General features: G+C 43.3%; 1 protein-coding gene across 7 annotated transcripts in view; it reads right to left on the bottom strand.

Annotated features, from left to right (window-relative positions):
* Positions 1 to 1,291: 1,291 nt before the first annotated feature.
* The window catches only part of LOC139556657 (syntaxin-binding protein 5-like), a 167,165-nt gene continuing 149,751 nt past the window's right edge, over positions 1,292 to 18,705 (bottom strand). For 2 of the 7 annotated variants that reach the window (XM_071370874.1, XM_071370876.1), the window contains 6 exons: positions 15,018 to 15,300; positions 5,826 to 6,198; positions 5,466 to 5,631; positions 5,251 to 5,362; positions 4,738 to 4,958; positions 1,297 to 1,900 (listed from right to left, as the gene is read on the bottom strand). In XM_071370874.1, coding sequence (XP_071226975.1) covers positions 1,859 to 1,900; positions 4,738 to 4,958; positions 5,251 to 5,362; positions 5,466 to 5,631; positions 5,826 to 6,198; positions 15,018 to 15,300 — 1,197 coding nt within the window. In that variant the 3' untranslated portion in view covers positions 1,297 to 1,858. Of the gene's footprint in view, positions 1,901 to 4,737; positions 4,959 to 5,250; positions 5,363 to 5,465; positions 5,632 to 5,825; positions 6,199 to 15,017; positions 15,301 to 18,705 lie in introns of all 7 variants that reach the window. The other 5 variants (XM_071370879.1, XM_071370872.1, XM_071370875.1 and 2 more) reach the window with 5 other exon arrangements.

Below are 18,705 nucleotides of genomic sequence, written 5' to 3'. Positions count from 1 at the left end.
CAGAACTGAATATTTGGTACAGAAACCTTAGTTTGCAATTACAGAGATCATACGTTTCCTGTAGTTCTTGACCAGGTTTGCACACACTGCAGCAGGGATTTTGGCCCACTCCTCCATACAGACCTTCTCCAGATCCTTCAGGTTTCGGGGCTGTCGCTGGGCAATACGGACTTTCGGCTCCCTCCAAAGATTTTCTATTGGGTTCAGGTCTGGAGACTGGCTAGGCCACTCCAGGACCTTGAGATGCTTCTTACGGAGCCACTCCTTAGTTGCCCTGGCTGTGTGTTTCGGGTCGTTGTCATACTGGAAGACCCAGCCACGACCCATCTTCAATGCTCTTACTGAGGGAAGGAGGTTGTTGGTCAAGATCTCGCGATACATGGCCCCATCCATCCTCCCCTCAATACGGTGCAGTCGTCCTGTCCCCTTTGCAGAAAAGCATCCCCAAAGAATGATGTTTCCACCTCCATGCTTCACGGTTGGGATGGTGTTCTTGGGGTTGTACTCATCCTTCTATTCCTCCAAACACGGCGAGTGGAGTTTAGACCAAAAAGCTCTATTTTTGTCTCATCAGACCACATGACCTTCTCCCATTCCTCCTCTGGATCATCCAGATGGTCATTGGCAAACTTCAGACGGGCCTGGACATGCGCTGGCTTGAGCAGGGGGACCTTGCGTGCGCTGCAGGATTTTAATCCATGACGGCGTAGTGTGTTACTAATGGTTTTCTTTGAGACTGTGGTCCCAGCTCTCTTCAGGTCATTGACCAGGTCCTGCCGTGTAGTTCTGGGCTGATCCCTCACATTTCTCATGATCATTGATGCCCCACGAGGTGAGATCTTGCATGGAGCCCCAGACCGAGGGTGATTGACCGTCATCTTGAACTTCTTCCATTTTCTAATAATTGTGCCAACAGTTGTTGCCTTCTCACCAAGCTGCTTGGCTATTGTCCTGTAGCCCAACCCAGCATTGTACAGGTCTAAAATTTATCCCTGATGTCCTTACACAGCTCTCTGGTCATGACCATTGTGGAGAGGTTGGAGTCTGTTTGATTGAGTGTGTGGACAGGTGTCTTTTATACAGGTAACGAGTTCAAACAGGTGCAGTTAATACAGGTAATGAGTGGAGAACAGGAGGGCTTCTTAAAGAAAAACTAACAGGTCTGTGAGAGCCGGAATTCTTACTGGTTGGTAGGTGATCAAATACTTATGTCATGCAATAAAATGCAAATTAATTACTTAAAAATCCTACAATGTGATTTTCTGGATTTTTGTTTTAGATTCCGTCTCTCACAGTTGAAGTGTACCTATGATAAAAATGACAGACCTCTACATGCTTTGTAAGTAGGAAAACCTGCAAAATCGGCAGTGTATCAAATACTTGTTCTCCCCACTGTATATATATATATATATTCTTTTTTTCCATTTTGAGATTTTTTGGGAGTTTTTTCTTCATTGTTAATTTTTTTCTCAGTTGTGTCTGTTTTTGTCTTTAGTATACTGGCCCCGGATTGGTTGGAGCAGAGACGACGGCACAGAACATTTTGGCGAATGAGGATGAGGGAACCCCGTAGCTCCAACCAACTGGCAGGCCACAGAGGGGAAAACAAAACAAACAAAAGATAACAATAAAGAGGACACCTTTTTTCTCACTTTGTCCTTCTCTCTAGTCCGTTCCTCATATGAAACCTTATGACTGAGGTAAATACAGTATACAACATTGTGCTAGGGAAGAGTATCCCGCGTGTCCAGCAAAGGAAGGAGAGATGGAAGGAGGTATGGATGGAGAGATGGAGGAGGGGGGGCATGTAGAGTCCGGATGAAGCAGTGTCCCTTTGGCTCTGCTCCCCTCTTTCAGATCAGAACTGGTACCACTTCTTGTCTTTGCACTTCAGCATCATCTATGGAGAGAGGGGAAAATGAAAAACTCGTGTTACAGAAAACTGCCATTTGTCTCCCTCTAGGGCACATATGTCAGAGTCAAGGCCCGCGGGCCACATCCGGCCCGCGAGAAGGTTTTTTACGGCCCCTGGGATGATCTTGATTTATTATTAGAACCGGCCCGCAGACCGCAGCAAGCCGGCAGCCCGCAGATCTTTTACACGCACCAATACTACATTTCCCACAATGCAACGGTGACGCACCGAGCAGTAGGCTGCTTCATTTCAATATTTATTGGCACAGCAGTCGTCAGCATCACAGTAAAATTAACTTTCAGATACCCATCAAAAATGGCAAAACGGAAGGTGGACACTGAGAACCGGGGGTTTCAAACAAGGTGGGAGTCGGAGTATATGTTCACGGAGGTAGCTGGAAAACCTGTGTGTCTTCTGTGTGGAGAAAGTGTGGCGGTACTGAAAGAGTATAATCTGAGACGACATTATGAAACGAAACACGCGGACAAAAACAAGAATATGGACATGGAACAAAGGCTACAAAAGGCAGAGGAATTAAAACGAGGCCTCAAATCTCGACAGGCTCTGTTCAAAAAAGCCAAATCACAAGGCCAGGCTGCTGTCAAGGCCAGTTTTATTTTGGCAGAAGAGATCGCTAAATCAGCCCGGCCATTTACGGAGGGGGATTTCATCAAAAACTGCATGATTAAAGTTTGTGACGAAGTTTGCCCAGAAAAAAGGCAACTCTTTTTAAATGTGAGTCTGAGCAGAAACACCATTGCCGAGAGAGTAGACCAGTTGTCCATCAATCTAAAAGAGCAGCTTGTGAAAAAGGGAAAAGATTTCATTGCATATTCCTTGGCTGTGGATGAGAGCACCGACATTTCTGACATTGCCCAGTTGTCAATTTTCATCCGCGGAGTGGACTCCAGCCTAAGCGTGACAGAGGAGTTTTTGGCTTTACGTCCTATGCATGGCACAACTACGGGGCATGATTTGTATGAAGAGGTGTCAAGATGTGTAAATGAGATGGAGCTGCCTTGGGAAAAACTCGTGGGTTTGACAACCGACGGAGCACCTGCGATGTGTGGACACAGGAGCGGACTGGTGGCGAAGATACGGGAAAAGATGCAAGAGGAAAACGCGACAGGTGAGCTGACAGCTTATCATTGTATCATACACCAGGAAGCGTTGTGCGGTAAAGCCTTGAAAATGGAGCATGTAATGAGCATCATCACGCGCACAGTTAACTTTATCAGAGCCAAAGGTTTGAATCACCGCCAGTTCAAGGCATTTCTGACGGAGTTAGAAACGGAGCATGGTGATTTGCCTTATCACACAGAGGTGCGATGGCTAAGCCAGGGAAAGGTGCTTCAAAGATGTTTCGAGCTTCGTGAGGAGATTTGTCTGTTCTTGGACAGCAAAGGGAAAGACACAACACAACTCCGAGACGAAATGTTTCTGTGTGAAATGGCTTTTCTGTGTGACATTACGAGTCATCTGAATGCAATGAACTTGCAGCTGCAGGGTCGGGATCATGTCATCTCTGATATGTACAGTACAGTGAAGGCATTTAAAACCAAACTGACTCTGTGGGAGACGCAGATGCGGAAAGAAAATTTGAGCCACTTTCCCAGCTGCCAGACCATGAAAGAGAAGCTCTCTACCAGTGCGTTCCCGAGCGCACAGTTGGCTGATAAAATAGGTATGCTTGCCGCTGACTTTCGACGCCGATTTGCTGACTTTGAAGCACAAAAAAGCAGGTTGGAACTGCTCGGTAACCCATTTGCTGTTGACGTGGAAAGCTCACCACCAAACCTCCAAATGGAGTTGATTGACCTCCAATGCAATGATGCACTGAGGGCAAAATATGCGGCAGTGGGTGCTGCGGAGTTCGCCCGTTTCCTCCCCGACACAATGCCCCAGCTGCGCATCCAGGCTGCTCAAACGTTGTCTATGTTTGGCAGCACATACCTGTGTGAACAACTGTTTTCTTTGATGAACCTGAACAAAACATCACACAGAAGTCGACTTACTGCTGAACACCTCCACTCAATTCTGAGGATTTCCTCAGCTCAGAGCCTTACCCCGAACATTGATGAACTTGTGGAAAAGATGGGACACCACCAAGTATCACCCTCAACCTCAAACAAGTGAACATTACTGTGCAATCACATATTTAGAGTTTTTACTCAGTTCAAGTTTAAAAGTTAAAGTTTAATATTTGTTTTCACTGCATGTTACTTCTCCTTAAACAAAGTGTTGTTTTTGATTAATAGATTTTTGCACTTTATTTTATTGTATTTCAATCCAATTATATTTTAAAAATATTTCAGTTGAGTGGATGATAGAAAATTGCTATTATTGTTTTTTTCTTTGAAGTAAATTTAGCCCACTTTTGCTAAAATAGAAAATATAGGCTACTGATGGTGCCTTGAATACCGGTTTCTTTCATTTAATGTTCATGTTATGGGGATTTTTATATAAAGGAAATTTGTCTTTTGTGTCTGTTGAAAATTAAAGATTACTGACAGAGCCATAAGAAAATATTGCTTTATTTATCTGATCATATTGGAATATATTTGTTAGGTTTTCAGTAGGTTCAATTAGGTTCACTAGACTATATGCGTCATTTAAAATTTTTTCAATGAACATTCGAACAGTCCGGCCCTCGGCTTGTAGCTAAATTTTTTATTTGGCCCTCCGTCCATTTGACTTTGACACCCCTGCTCTAGGGGCTATACATGACACTATACAAGCGCCATCTTCTAGGAGTATAGGATGAAGCTGATCTAAGATCAGTTTTATGTTTTGTCTCACAATGTAATGTCTCTCTTTCTTACATCGTGGGCGTGTTTGCCAAAGGAGTCTGCGCTGGCCAGCATGGCGGCCGTCCTCTCGTCCAGCTCGCCCAGTTTCTGCCCTCTCTCGTCCAGCGCTATCCGGGCACGTGCCAGGTCCGCCACCACGCCCGAGGCTGCCCCCTTCATGCCTTCCAGTCCCTGAGGACCCGGGATGTGCTGGGCAAGGCCACGGGATGCTTTACCCGCCTGCGTCTCGCCAACTGGAGGAAAAGGGTAGAAAGAGAGGTGGAGAGGAAAGAGAGAGAGAGACAGAGAGAGAGGGGAAGGTAGGACGTGTGAGAGGGAGAGTCAGAAAGACAAAGAGAGAGGAAGAGACAGGGAAGAGGGAGATACAATAGGCACAGAAAGGGAGAGACTTGTAACGGATATCAAACTTACACTGAGTATATCATATTAGTGCCTGCTGTGTTAGGGACTTTGGATGTATTACGATGAAGAATAGAGTTTCTGTGTGTACAGTATGTATGTACATTCTGTGTATGTGTCACTCACATAGCTCCTCTCTGTCCAGGGAAGTTGCTCCTCCCCCAAAAAGGCCCTTGAAGAATCCTCGGTTGGGAGCCTCCGGGGTCTCCATTGGTGTGAACAGTTCTCCTAGCATCTCCTGAAACACGCACATACACACATAAATGCATGTATATTGATTGTGTGTGTGTGTTAGCGTGCATGCCTGAGTTCTTGTGTGGGTGTATTTGTGTGGTCCTAACCTGCAGGTTCTCGCAGGTCTCCTGGCTGTATGTGATCCTCTGTATCTCAGTGGGGGAGGTGAGGTACATGGCCTGGCCAAGGTTGGTGAAGCAGAAGGTCCGGGCTATCCGCATGTCTGTCAGCGGCAGGTAGTTTACATCAAGCAACGGTCTCAGCCCCGGCAGACTGCAGACAAAGATGGAGACCACGTACAGCACATTGTTACTCAAACACAACATCATTCTACTGGCCGTGTCCAGAAAAGGAACGTTTAATCTAGAAACCTTCAGTCTAACCTTAGCATTCAATAAGCTATTGTAAAATTGACTTTAATGTATGTATCTCTAACCTGTGTCTGTTTGTATGGCTCACTGACTCACCTGAGGGTCATGATGTGTCCGTTAGCACAGAAACAGGCCACACAGTTCCCTATGTTCATCTGGACCACGTCAGCCCTCAGGACGAACGATGTCTCTGTGATGCTGTGTTTGAATATGCAGTTCTGGGAGGGCAGTGCTATGACCTTAGCCTGTTTCTCAGAGCACACCACCGCATACTGGCTCTCCTGCAGCTCCTGGGAGGTGGAGGGCGACACAGAGACCGGGCGGCGTTTACGGGCTTTGTCTCGCTCCTCACTGTCGGCGCCCACGGCGTTGGGCTCGTACCACAGCTCGAAGGCAGGGGGAAGGAAGGTGCCCGTGTTGTCCAGGAAGGCCATCCTCAGGATACTGCCCTTCAGACGCCCCAGGGTACCTGGACAGATAGGGGAATGGAGATGTTAGTGTGTTTAAATTATATCTACGTGTTATCGAAAGTTTGGACACACCTACTCATTAAACGTTTTTTCTTTATCTTTACTATTTTCTACATTGTAGAATAATAGTGAAAACATCAAAACTATGAAAAAACACATATGGAACCATGTAGGAGAAGTATTAAACAAATCAAAATATATTTTATGTTTCAGATTCTTTGCCTTGATGACAGCTTTGCACACTCTTGGCATTCTCTCAACCAGCTTCATGGGGTTGTCACCTGGAATGCATTTCAATTAACAGGTGTGCCTTGCTAAAAGTTCATTTGTGGAATTTATTTCCTACTTCATGCGTTTGAGCCAATCAGTTGTGTTGTGACAAGGTAGGGGTGGTATACAGAAGATAGCCCTATTTGGTTAAAGACCAAGTCCATATCATGGTAAAAACAGCTCAAATAAGCAAAGAGAAATGGCAGTCCATCAATATTTAAGACATGAAGGTCAGTCAATACGGAACATTTCAAGAACTTTGAAAGTTTCTTAAAGTGCAGTCGCAAAAACCATCAAGCGCAATGATGAAACTGGCTCTCATGAGGACCTCCACAGGAAAGGAAGACCCAGAGTTACCTCTGCTGCAGAGGATAAGTTCATACCAGTCTCAGAATTGCAGACCAAATAAATGCTTCACAGAGTTCAGACACATCACAACATCAACTGTTCAGAAGAGACTGTGTGAATCAAGCCTTCATGGTCGATTTGCTGCAAAGAAACCACTACTTAAGGACACCAATAATAAGAAGAGACTTGGTTGGGCCAAGAAACACGAGCAATAGACATTAGACCGTGTGATAGAAAAATTACATATTTACCTGATTTGTTGGATATTTAACAATTATTTACTTAATTAACAGTAAGATATTTCTGTCCTGCTAATGCTGTGTTTTATGGTCTTCACTCTAGCACCCTTCAGCTAATCTGGGCATATGGTTTTACTAGAGATAGCAATTGATTGACTTGGTGATAAAACCTACAGCTGGCATTCCAGTGACAGGATGGTGGCTGTAACTGGGATAGAGAGGAGTAGAACAAAGACCTCAATGGTTCTTAGACATCCTGGCATCTGGGAAATTAGGCCAGGGTTGGGGGTTAAGATAATGCCTGGTGCAGATAAAGACAGGATGAGCCCAAAGTGGCTTATGGTGCCCCCAATCTATATTGGTGGTGGTCGTTGAACCAGCTATGACTGAGCAATCGTGGTATGAGGTATATAAGGAACAGCATGGCCTGTAAAGGGTAGGCTCTCAGCCTAAGTGTCAGTCAAGACTGTTGGGCTGACGGTTTCATTATTGCAATAAAGAATAAATATTAGATAAAGAAGATTGTGTGAAGAAATTACCAAGTCTCTCTCAGTAATGAATTTCCACGACAACCGGAGGAAATCTGTCCTTTGGTCTGATGAGTCCAAATTTGCGATTTTTGGTTCCAACAGCCGTGTCTTTGTGAGATGCAGAGTAGGTGAACGGAAGATCTCTGCATGTGTGATTCCCACCTTGAAGCATGGAGGAGGAGGTGTGATGGTGTGGGGCTGCTTTGCTGGTGACACTGTCAGTGATTTATTTAGAATTCAAGGCACACTTAACAAGGATGGCTAACATAGCATTCTGCAGCAATACACCATCCCATCTGGTTTGTGCTTAGTGGGACTATCATTTGCTTTTCAACAGGACAATGATCCATCACACCTCCAGTCTGTGTAAGGAATATTTGACCAAGAAGGAGACTGATGGAGTGCTGCATCAAATGAGCTGGCCTCCACAATCACCCAACGTCAACCCAATTGAGATGGTTTGGGATGAGTGAAGGAGAAGCAGCCAACAAGTGTTTAGCATATGTGGGAACTCATTCAAGACTGTTGGAAAAGCATTCCGGATGAAGCTGGTTGAGAGAAAGCCAAGAGTATGCAAAGCTGTCATCAAGGCAAAGCGTGGCTACTTTGAAGAATCTCAAATCTCAAATATATTTTTATTTGTTTAACACATTTTTGGTTACTACATGATTCCACATGTGTTATTTCATAGTTTTGATGTCTTTGGCGCCGAAGAGGATGGCTGACGTTTTACATGCCCGTAATACATTTTTGTTATTTAGTTCGTTTTTTTGCTCCTAACCAACTGTGCTATTTTGTTAGTTTGTAACTTATTTTCTAACTTATTTTCTACATAATGTTGCTGCTACCGTCTCTTATGACCAAAAATAACTTCTGGACATCAGAACTGGGATTATTCCCCACAGACTGGAAGAAGCTTTTTCCTTTAACCTGTTTGGGCTAGGGGGCAGCATTTTCACGTTTGGATGAAAAGCGTCTCCAGAGTAAACTGCCTGCTACTCAGTCCCAGTTGCTAATATATGCATATTATTAGTAGAGTTGGATAGAAAACACTCTGAAGTTTCTAAAACTGTTTGAATGATGTCTGTGAGTATAACAGAACTCATATGGCAGGCGAAAACCTGAGAAAAATCCAACCAGGAAGTGGGAAATCTGAGGTTTGTAGTTTTTCAACTCTTGGCCTATCAAATACACAGTGTCTATGGGGTCATATTGCACTTCCTAAGCCTTCCACTAGATGTCAAAAGTCTTTAGAACCTTGTTTGATGCTTCTACTGTGAAGTGGGGGCGAATGAGAGGGGATTGAGTGAGGTCTTTCCCAGAGAGCCACGAGCTGACCATGCGTGTTCACGTGAGAGTTAGCTTGAGTTCCATTGCATTTCTGTTGACAAAGGAATTCTCCGGTTGGAACATTATTGAAGATTTATGTTAAAAACATCCTAAAGATTGATTCTATATCTCGTTTGACATGTTTCTACGGACTGTAACGTAACTTTTAGATTTTTCGTCTGCTCCTAGTGATCGCGCGTCATGAATTTGGAATACTGGGCTAAACGCGCTAACAAAAAGCAGGTATTTGGACATAAATTATTAACTTTATCGAACAAATCAAACATTTATTGTGGAACTGGGATTCCTGGGAGTGCATTCTGATGAAGATCATCAAAGGTAAGTGAATATTTATAATGCTATTTCTGACTTCTGTTGACTCCAACATGGTGGATATCTGTTTGGGTTGTGTTGGTCTCTGAGCGCCGTACTCAGATTATTGCATGGTTTGCTTTTTACGTAAAGTTTTTTTTAAATCTGACACAGCGGTTGCATTAACCTTTTCTCAATCTAGGGGGTGCTGTTTCCACTTTGGAAAATATCGTCTCCAAATTAAACTGCCTCATACTCAATTCTTGCTCGTACAATATGCATATTATTACTATTGGATAGAAAACAATCTCTAGTTTCTAAAACCATTTGAATTATGTCTGTGGGTGAACCAGAACTCTTTCTGCAGCGAAATCCATGACAGGAACTGCGAAGGTCTGAAAACGAGGCTCTGTTCTCAGATCAGTTTAAAGCTCTGTATGTATCCTATGGGTCGACATGAACTGCACCCGCCTTCCCCTGGATGTCAGTAACCAATGAGAAGTGGAATGGAGTTTCTACGTAGTTCTCAGAGCTTATAAAAGGCCAAGGAACGAAGGGAGCTCTCTTTTCGACGTTCGTCATTGCGCAAAGCAAGACCTCAGGATGGCATTTTGAAACGCTCAGTTATCGGCCTTAGATATATCCGTCTGTAATTTAATTCGATATAGGTGTTAGAAACATCATAACGAAGTTATTTTAAACCGAGTTATATCAGTTTATGCGAGTGTATTGCTATTTTCGGAATTTCCTTAGTATTGCGTTTTGAGGATTTGGGCATGTTGTGGCCACATAGCTATTGTTAGCTGCTAATTCCGAAGTTGAAGACGACGTTTTACAACCAAGCAACGATTCTTTTGGACAAAGGACACCTTGCCCAAGATTCTGATGGAAGCTCGTCCAAAAGTAAGAGCTATTTATGATGTTATTCCGTATTTATGTGGAAAAATGTAAACGGATTTGTCCGCCATTATTGCGGCACTAGTCTGGCTGTAACGCACACTGTATGTCTAGTAACGTTAATTTTAAAAATCTAACTCAGCGGTTGCATTAATAACTAATGCATCTTTCATTTGCTGTCCAACCTGTATTTTTTAGTCAAGTTTACGATTATTTATCGATTAGATTAGGTACCTTTCCAAGATGGCGCCGGCCAGAATGCATGACCTGTTGCCACTGATCACATTGTATAACCACGATTTGTGCTGCTAAATATGCACATTTTCGAACAAAACCTATATGCATTGTGTAATATGATGTTACAGGACTGTCATCTGACGAAGTATATCAAGGTTAGTCAAAAATTATATATCTTTTGCTGTATTGTTACGATCGCTAACCTGTGCTGCTGGTAAATTGCTTGTGTTTCTGGCTATTGTGCTAAGCTAATATAATGCTATATTGTGTTTTCGCTGTAAAACACTTAAAAAATCTGACATATTGACTGGATTCACAAGATGTTGGGCTTTCATTTGCTATACGCTGTGTATTTTTCAGAAATGTTTTAAGATGAGTAATTAGGTATTTGATGTTGGTCTCTGTAATAATTCTGTCAGCTTCGGCACTATTTCAGATTGCAGCTGCAATGTAGAACTGTGATTTATACCTGAAATATGCACATTTTTCTAAAAAAACTTATGCTATACAATAAATATGTTATCAGACTGTCATCTTATGAAGTTGTTTCTTGGTTAGTGGCTATATATATCTTTATTTGGTCGAAATTGTGATAGCTACCCATGCAGGAAAAAAATTGTGGGAAAAAAAAGTTGTGTCTTTTGCTATCGTGGTTAGCTAATAGATTTACATATTGTGTCTTCCCTGTAAAACATTTTAAAAATCAGAAATGATGGCTGGATTCACAAGATGTGTATCTTTCATCTGGTGTCTTGGACTTGTGATTTAATGATATTTAGATGCTAGTATTTACTTGTGACGCTATGCTAGGCTATGCTAGTCAGCTTTTTTACTGTGGGGGGTGCTCCCGGATCCGGGATGGTGTGGAAGTAGAAGTTAAGGAGAAGTATATCTTTAATTCTGTGAATAACACTTGTATCTTTTATCAATGTTTATTATGAGTATTTCTGTAAATTGATGTGGCTCTGTGCAAATTCACGGGATGTTTTGGAGGCAAAGGAGGTTTTTGGAGGTTTTTGGATATAAATATGAACTTGATCGAACAAAACATACATGTATTGTGTAACATATTGTCCCGGGAGTGTCATCTGATGAAGAATATCAAAGGTTAGTGATTCATTTTATCAATATTTCAGCTTTTTGTGACTCCTCTCTTTGGTTGGAAAATCGCTGTATGCTTTCTGTGACTAGTTGCTGACCTAACATAATGATATGTTCTGCTTTCGCCGAAAAGCCTTTTTGAAATCAGACACTGTGGTTGGATTAACGAGACTTTTATCTTTAAAATAGTGTCTAATACTTGTATGTTTGAGAAATTTGAATTATGAGATTTCTGTTGATTGAATTTGGCGCCCTGCAATTTCATTGGCTGTTGGTGAGGGGTTCCTAGAAAGGTTAATGAGTCCGACGAGAAAGAGATACTGCTCTCCCGGGAACAGGCCCAGATCGACGTCATTTGCGTAAAGAAAAGACGGAGGAAAAGAGGACGGAGATCAGGCTGCCTTTTGAGAATCCGTAGGCGAGTGAGTAAATGCCCATTGCCATCAATTCTACTTGCTAACATGCAATCATTGGAAAATAAAATGGATGATCTACGATTACGATTATCCTACCAATGGGACATTAAGAATTGTAATATCCTATGTTTCACCGAGTCGTGGTTGAACGACGACATAAACAATATAGAGCTGGAGAGATTTTCAATGCACCGGCAGAACAGAGAAGCTACATCTGGTAAGATGAGGAGTGGGGGTGTGTGTCATTTTGTCAATAACAGCTGGTGCGCGATGTCTAATATTAAAGACATCTCGAGGTATTGCTCGCCTGAAGTAGAGTACCTTATGATAAGCTGTAGACCACACTATCTACCAAGAGACTTCTCATCTATATTATTTGTAGCTTTCCATTTACCACCAAAGACCGATCCTGGAACTAAGAGCGCACTCAACCAACTCTATAAGGCCATAAACAAGAAAATGCTCACCCAGAAGCGGCTCTCCTAGTGGCCGGGAACTTTAATGCAGGCAAATTTAAATCAGTTTTACCAACTTTTTACCAGCATGTCACATGTGCAACCAGAGGGAAAAAAACTCTAGACTACCTTTAATCTACACACAGAGATGCATACAAAGCTCTCACCCGCCCTCCATCTGGTAAATCCGACCATAATTCCATCCTCCTGATTCCTGCTTACAAGCAAAAACTAAAACAGGAAGTACCAGTGACTCGCTCAATACGGAAGTGGTCAGATGGTGCGGATGCTACGCAACAGGACTGTTTTGCTAGTAGACACTGGAATATGTTCCGGGATTCATCCAATGACATTGAGGAGTATACCACCTCTGTCATCGGCTTCATCAATAAGTTCATCGATGACGTCGTCCCCACAGTGACTGCATATCCCAACCAGAAGCCATGGATTACAGGCAACATCCGCATCGAGCTAAAGGCTAGCCGCTTTTAAGGAGTGGGACACTAATCCGGGCGCCTATAAGAAATCCCGCTATGCCCTCAGACGAACCATCAAACAAGCAAGGCGTCAATACAGGATTAAGATTGAATCCTACTACACCGGCTCTGACGCTCGTCGGATGTGGCAGGGCTTGAAAACTATTACGGACTACAAAGGGAAACCCAGGCGTGAGCTGCCCAGTGACACGAGCCTACCAGATGAGTTAAATGCCTTTTATGCTCGCTTCGAGGCAAGCAACACTGACTGAAGCATGTACGAGAGCACCAGCTGTTCTGGATGACTGTGTGATAACGCTCTCGGTAGCCGATGTGAGCAAGACCTTTAAACAGGTCAACATTCTCAAAGCTGCGGGGCCAGATGGATTACTAGGACGTGTACTCAAAGCATGCACGGACCAACTGGCAAGTGTCTTCACTGACATTTTCAACCTCTTTCTTACTGAGTCTGTAATATTTTTTAAGCAGACCACCATAGTCCCTGTGGCCAAGGAAGCGAAGGTAACCTGCCTAAATGAAGTGCTTTGAAAGGCTGGTCATGGCTCACATCAACAGCATCCTCCCGGATAGCCTAGACCCACTCCACTGCTCATACCGCCCCAACAGATCACACTCCACACTGTCCTTTCCCACCTGGACAAAAGGAACACCTATGTGAGAATGCTGTTCATTGACTACAGCTCAGCATTCAACACCATAGTGCCCACGAAGCTCATCACTAAGCTAAGGACCCTGGAACTAAACACCTCCCTCTGCAACTGGATCCTGGACTTCCTGACGGGCCGCCCCCCCAGGTGGTAAGAGTAGGCAACAACTTGTCTGCAACGCTGATCCTTAACACTGGGGCCCCCTCAGTGGTGTGTACTTAGTTCTCTCCTGTATTCCCTGTTCACCCACGACTGCGTGGCCAAACATGACTCCAACACCATCATTAAATTTGCTGACGACACAAAAGTAGTAAGCCTGATCACCGACAACGATGAGACGGCCTATAGGGAGGATGTCAGAGAACTGTCAGTGTGGTGCCAGGACAACAACCTCTCCCTCAATGTGAGCAAGACAAAGGAGCTGATCGTGAACTGCAAGAAAAGGCGGGCTGAACAGGCCCCCATTAACATCAATGGGACTGTAGTGGAGCGGGGTGAAAGTTAGAAGGTTTCTTGGTGTCCATATCACCAACGATCTATCATGGTCTAAACACACCAAGACAGTTGTGAAGATGGTACAACAAAACCTTTTCCCCCTCAGGAGACTGAAAAGATTTGGCATAGGTCCCCAGATCCTCATAAAGTTCTACAGCTGCACCACAGAGAGCATCCTGACCAGTTGCATCACCGCCTGGTATTGTAACTGCTCGGCATCTGACCGTAAGGCGCTACAGAGGGTAGTTCGTATGCCCCAATACATCACTGGGGCCAAGCTTCCTGCAATCAAAGACCTATATAATAGGCGGTGTCAGAGGAAAGCCCATAAAATTGTCAGAATCCAGTCACCCAAGTCATAGACTGTTTTCTCTGCTACCTCACGGCGTGCGGTACCGGAGCGCCAAGTCTAGGACAAAAAAGCTCCTTAACAGCTTCTACCCCCAAGCCATAAGACTGCTGAACAATTAATCAAATGGCCACCGTACTATTACATTGACCCCCTGTCCTCCATTTGTACACTGCTGCTACTCGCTGTTTATTATCTATGCATAGTCACTTCACCCCTACCTACATGTGCAAATTACCTCTAACCTGTCCCCCTCACACTGACTCGGTACCAGTACCCGCTGTACATAGCCTCGTTATTGTTATGTTATTGTGTTACTTTTTGTTATATTTTACTTTTACTTTAGTTTTTTTGGTAAATATTTTCTTAACTGTTCTTGAACTGCACTGCATGATTAACGGGTTGTAAAGTAAGCATTTCACGGTAAGGTCTACACCTGTTGTATTCGGCGTGTGTGACAAATAAAGTTTGATTTGATCTCTACTATTATTCCACAATGTAGAAAAAATTGTACAAATAAAGAAAAACCCTTGAATGAGTCGGTGTCCAAACTTTTGACTGGTACTGTAGATTATGTGTAGAGCAAGATGTAATGTGTGTACAGAAACAAAGAGTTGTTAGCATGCCTTATGTATTCATTTGCATACTCGCACAATCACAAACACTCATCCATTTACACATAACCCAGACACCCACCGCTAGGCAAGACGATGACGGGCTGCAGTAGCCTCTGTTCCCCAGCAGGAGGCAAGTTGAGGGCCACAGCCAGCACTGTGCCCAGGGAGGTGCCCACGTACAGGCAGGGTGTGATGGTGCTGTCCCCCTTCCGAGCGAATGTCTCACAGAAGTGGAAGGAGGTGATGGCCTCGCGTGCCTCCTTGTCAATGGAGGTGACGGAGGAGGAGCGTGAACGGCTGAAGGAGTTGTCCCGGTGGTCTAGTGGGTTGGCGCCCCGTGGAGGACATACAGACAGGAGGACAGTAGAGGAGAGGGCACAGAGAGGTAAAGCACCCGCACACACAGAGAGAGAATACACACAACACACAAACATACAGTACCTAAATACTGTAAACAACAGCTGTATGGTTGTTAGACTGCGGTTGGAATCTGGCAAACAACATTGCGGTTAAAACATTATTGTATCACTGAGCTAAAATAGCAATTACACTCGGGAGAAGCAAACAGCGAGCAAACATTCATTTTAAACAGGTCTAAAACACCTTTTGAAATGTAATAAAATAGCTGTGGATGAGCAGATGTACTGTATCTTTTTAACAGTACAAAAAACTGTGGGGAAAACCTTTTTCCTTATGTGGCAAACTAAGAGTTTGAGGTCCAGATGGGTAACAATTAATATAAAACAACTTTTATCTGTAGGGCAGATGGAACTCATAAAAGTAAGAGTCAGCACATAAAGAACATTTGGCATGTAGGAGAGAGACCCATAGGAAGATGTCACTAAAACTTTACAACCTTGTACTTGTCTTATTTTATTTATCAGTAAAAACAAAACACCCATCATCAACACCTTAAACGAGGTGTTAATTTAATACGCTAATACAGTATTTTTAGTCTCAATAGTTATTTGTGAGTTGATAATGATTAAGTTGATAATAATTAATGGGATGATGAATTAACTAAACTTCATAAACAATGTATAAACACTTAGTTATTGTGTTACAGTGGCTTGCGAAAGTATTCACCCCCCTTGGCATTTTTCCTATTTTGTAGCCTTACAACCTGAAATTAAAATCGAAATCGAAAATTTACACAACATGCCTACCACTTTGAAGATGCAAAATATGTATTATTGTGAAACAAACAAGAAATAACACAAAAAAACAGAAACCTTGAGCGTGCATAACTATTCACCCCCCAAAGTCATAAATTTGTAGAGCCACCTTTTGCGGCAATTATAGCTGTAAGTCTCTTGGGGTATGTCTCTATAAGCTTGGCACATCTAGCCACTGGGATTTTTGCCCATTCTTCAAGTCAAAACTGCTGCAGCTCCTTCAAGTTGGATGGGTTCCACTGGTGTATAGCAATCTTTAAGTCATACCACAGATTCTCAATTGGATTGAGGTCTGGGCTTTGACTAGGCCATTCAAAGACATTTCAATGTTTCCCCAAAAACCACTCAAGTGTTATTTTAGTAAGGTCATTGTCCTGCTGGAAGGTGAACCTCCGTCCCAGTCTCGAATCTCTGGAAGACTGAAACAGGTTCCCCTCAAGAATTTCCCCGTATTTAGCGTCATCCATCATTCCTTCAATTCTGACCAGTTTCCCAGTCGAAACTGAAAAACATCCACACAGCATAATGCTGCCACCACCATGCTTCACTGTGGGGATGGTATTCTCAGGGTGATGAGAGGTGTTGTGTTTGTGCCAGACATAGCGTTTTCCTTGATGTACTAAAAGCTCCATTTCAGTCTCATCTGACCAGACTACCTTCATCCATATGTTTGGGGAGTCTCCCACATGCCTTTTGGCGAACACCAAACATGTTTGCTTATTTTTCTGGCCACTCTTCCGTAAAGCCCAGCTCTGTGGAGTGTACGGCTTTTAAAGTGGTCCTATGGACAGATACTCCTTCAGGGTTTGCAGCTCCTTCAGGGTTATCTTTAGTCTCTTTGTTGCCTCTCTGATTAATGCCCTTCCTATGGGTCTCTCTCCTACATGCCAAATGTTCTTTATGTGCTGACTCTTACTTTAATGCCCTTGCCTAGTCCATGAGTTTTGGTGGGCAGCCCTCTCTTGGCAGGTTTGTTGTGGTGCCATATTCTTTCTGTTTTTTAATAATGGATTTAACAGTGATGTTCAAAGTTTCACATATTTTTTTATAGTCCAATCCTGATCTGTACTTCTCCACAACTTTGTTCCTGACCTGTTTGGAGAGATCCTTGGTCTTCATGGTGCCACTTGCTTGGTGGTTCCCATTGTTTATTTTTTATTATTTTTCCTTTATTTAACTAGGCAAGTCAGTTAAGAAGTAATTCTTATTTTCAATGACGGCCTAGGAACAGTGTGTTAACTGCCTTGTTCAGGGGCAGAACGACAGATTTGTACCTTATCAGCTCGTGGATTTGAACTTGCAACCTTTCGTTTACTAGCCCAACCTTTCTGTTACTAACCACTAGGCTACCCTGCCGCCCCTGCTTAATGGTGTTGCAGACTCTGGGGCCTTTCAGAACAGGTGTATATCATGTGACAGATCATGTGACACTTAGATTGCACACAGGTAGACTTTATTTAACTAATTATGTGACTTCTGAACGTAATTGATTCCACCAGATTTATTTTAGGGGCTTCATAGCAAAGGGGGTGAATACATATGCACGCGTCACTTTCCCGTTGTAATTGTTTTTACATTTTTTTATTTTTTATTTATTTTTTTCACTTCACCAATTTGAACTATTTTGTGTATGTCCATTACATGAAATCCAAACAAAAATCAGTTTAAATTACAGGTTGTAATGCAACAAAATAGGAAAAATGCCAAGGGGAATGAATACTTTTGTAAGGCACTGTATATGTCAACACCTCTCAAAAAATGTACTACCCTATAATATCCCTGCATCAGACAGATTTGGCACATTCAAGGTGCTGACCAAATACCCCTCTCTTTCCCATTCAACGGTTTCTACCATTTGGGCGTCCTAGGAAGGAAATTGTGCTTTTTGTTTTGGGTAAACTGTGCAGATAAAACACAATTAAAGGATGTTTTGTTCTGTAGTTGCATCTGTCGGTCACCTATAAGAAAACGTTTTAACTTTAAGAAAATACTAATCACAAAATAAACAAATAGAGGAAGAGATAACTTCCGAACACACACACATACACAGAAAGCTCTATTGTGCAACAGTGTGCTGGTTAGTTTACCGTAGAAGTTGGTAAAATATCCAACCAAAACGTGTTGTAGTAGAACTTCTGTTAAGTTCTCTACAATTTTTTTTGCTGGGCTTCCCGAGTAGCCCAGCGGTCTACTGCAGCGCCACTACAGACCCGGGTTCGATCCCGGGTTGTATCACAACCGGCCGCGATCGGGGGTCCCATAGGGCGGCGTACAATTGGCCCAGCTACGTCCGGGTTAGGGGAGGGTTCAGCCGGGGGGACTCATCGTGGCTCATCATCCTATAGCGATTCCTTGTGGCAGGCCAGGCGCCTGCACGCTGAACTCGGTAGTCAGGTGAACGGTGTTTCCTCCGACACAATGTGCGGCTGGTTTCTGGCTTAAGTGAGAGGGTGTTAAGAAGCACAGTTTGACAGGTCATGTTTCGGAGGACGCATGACTCGACCTTAGCCTCCCGAGCCAGTTGGGGAGTTTCAGCAATAAAACAAGATTGAAATTGGGGAGAAAAAGGGGGGAAATATATATATAATAATC

Source organism: Salvelinus alpinus, chromosome 27, assembly GCF_045679555.1.
Source record: "Salvelinus alpinus chromosome 27, SLU_Salpinus.1, whole genome shotgun sequence".
Lineage (NCBI taxonomy): Eukaryota > Metazoa > Chordata > Actinopteri > Salmoniformes > Salmonidae > Salvelinus > Salvelinus alpinus.
This window is presented reverse-complemented; position numbering and strand designations above follow the sequence as displayed.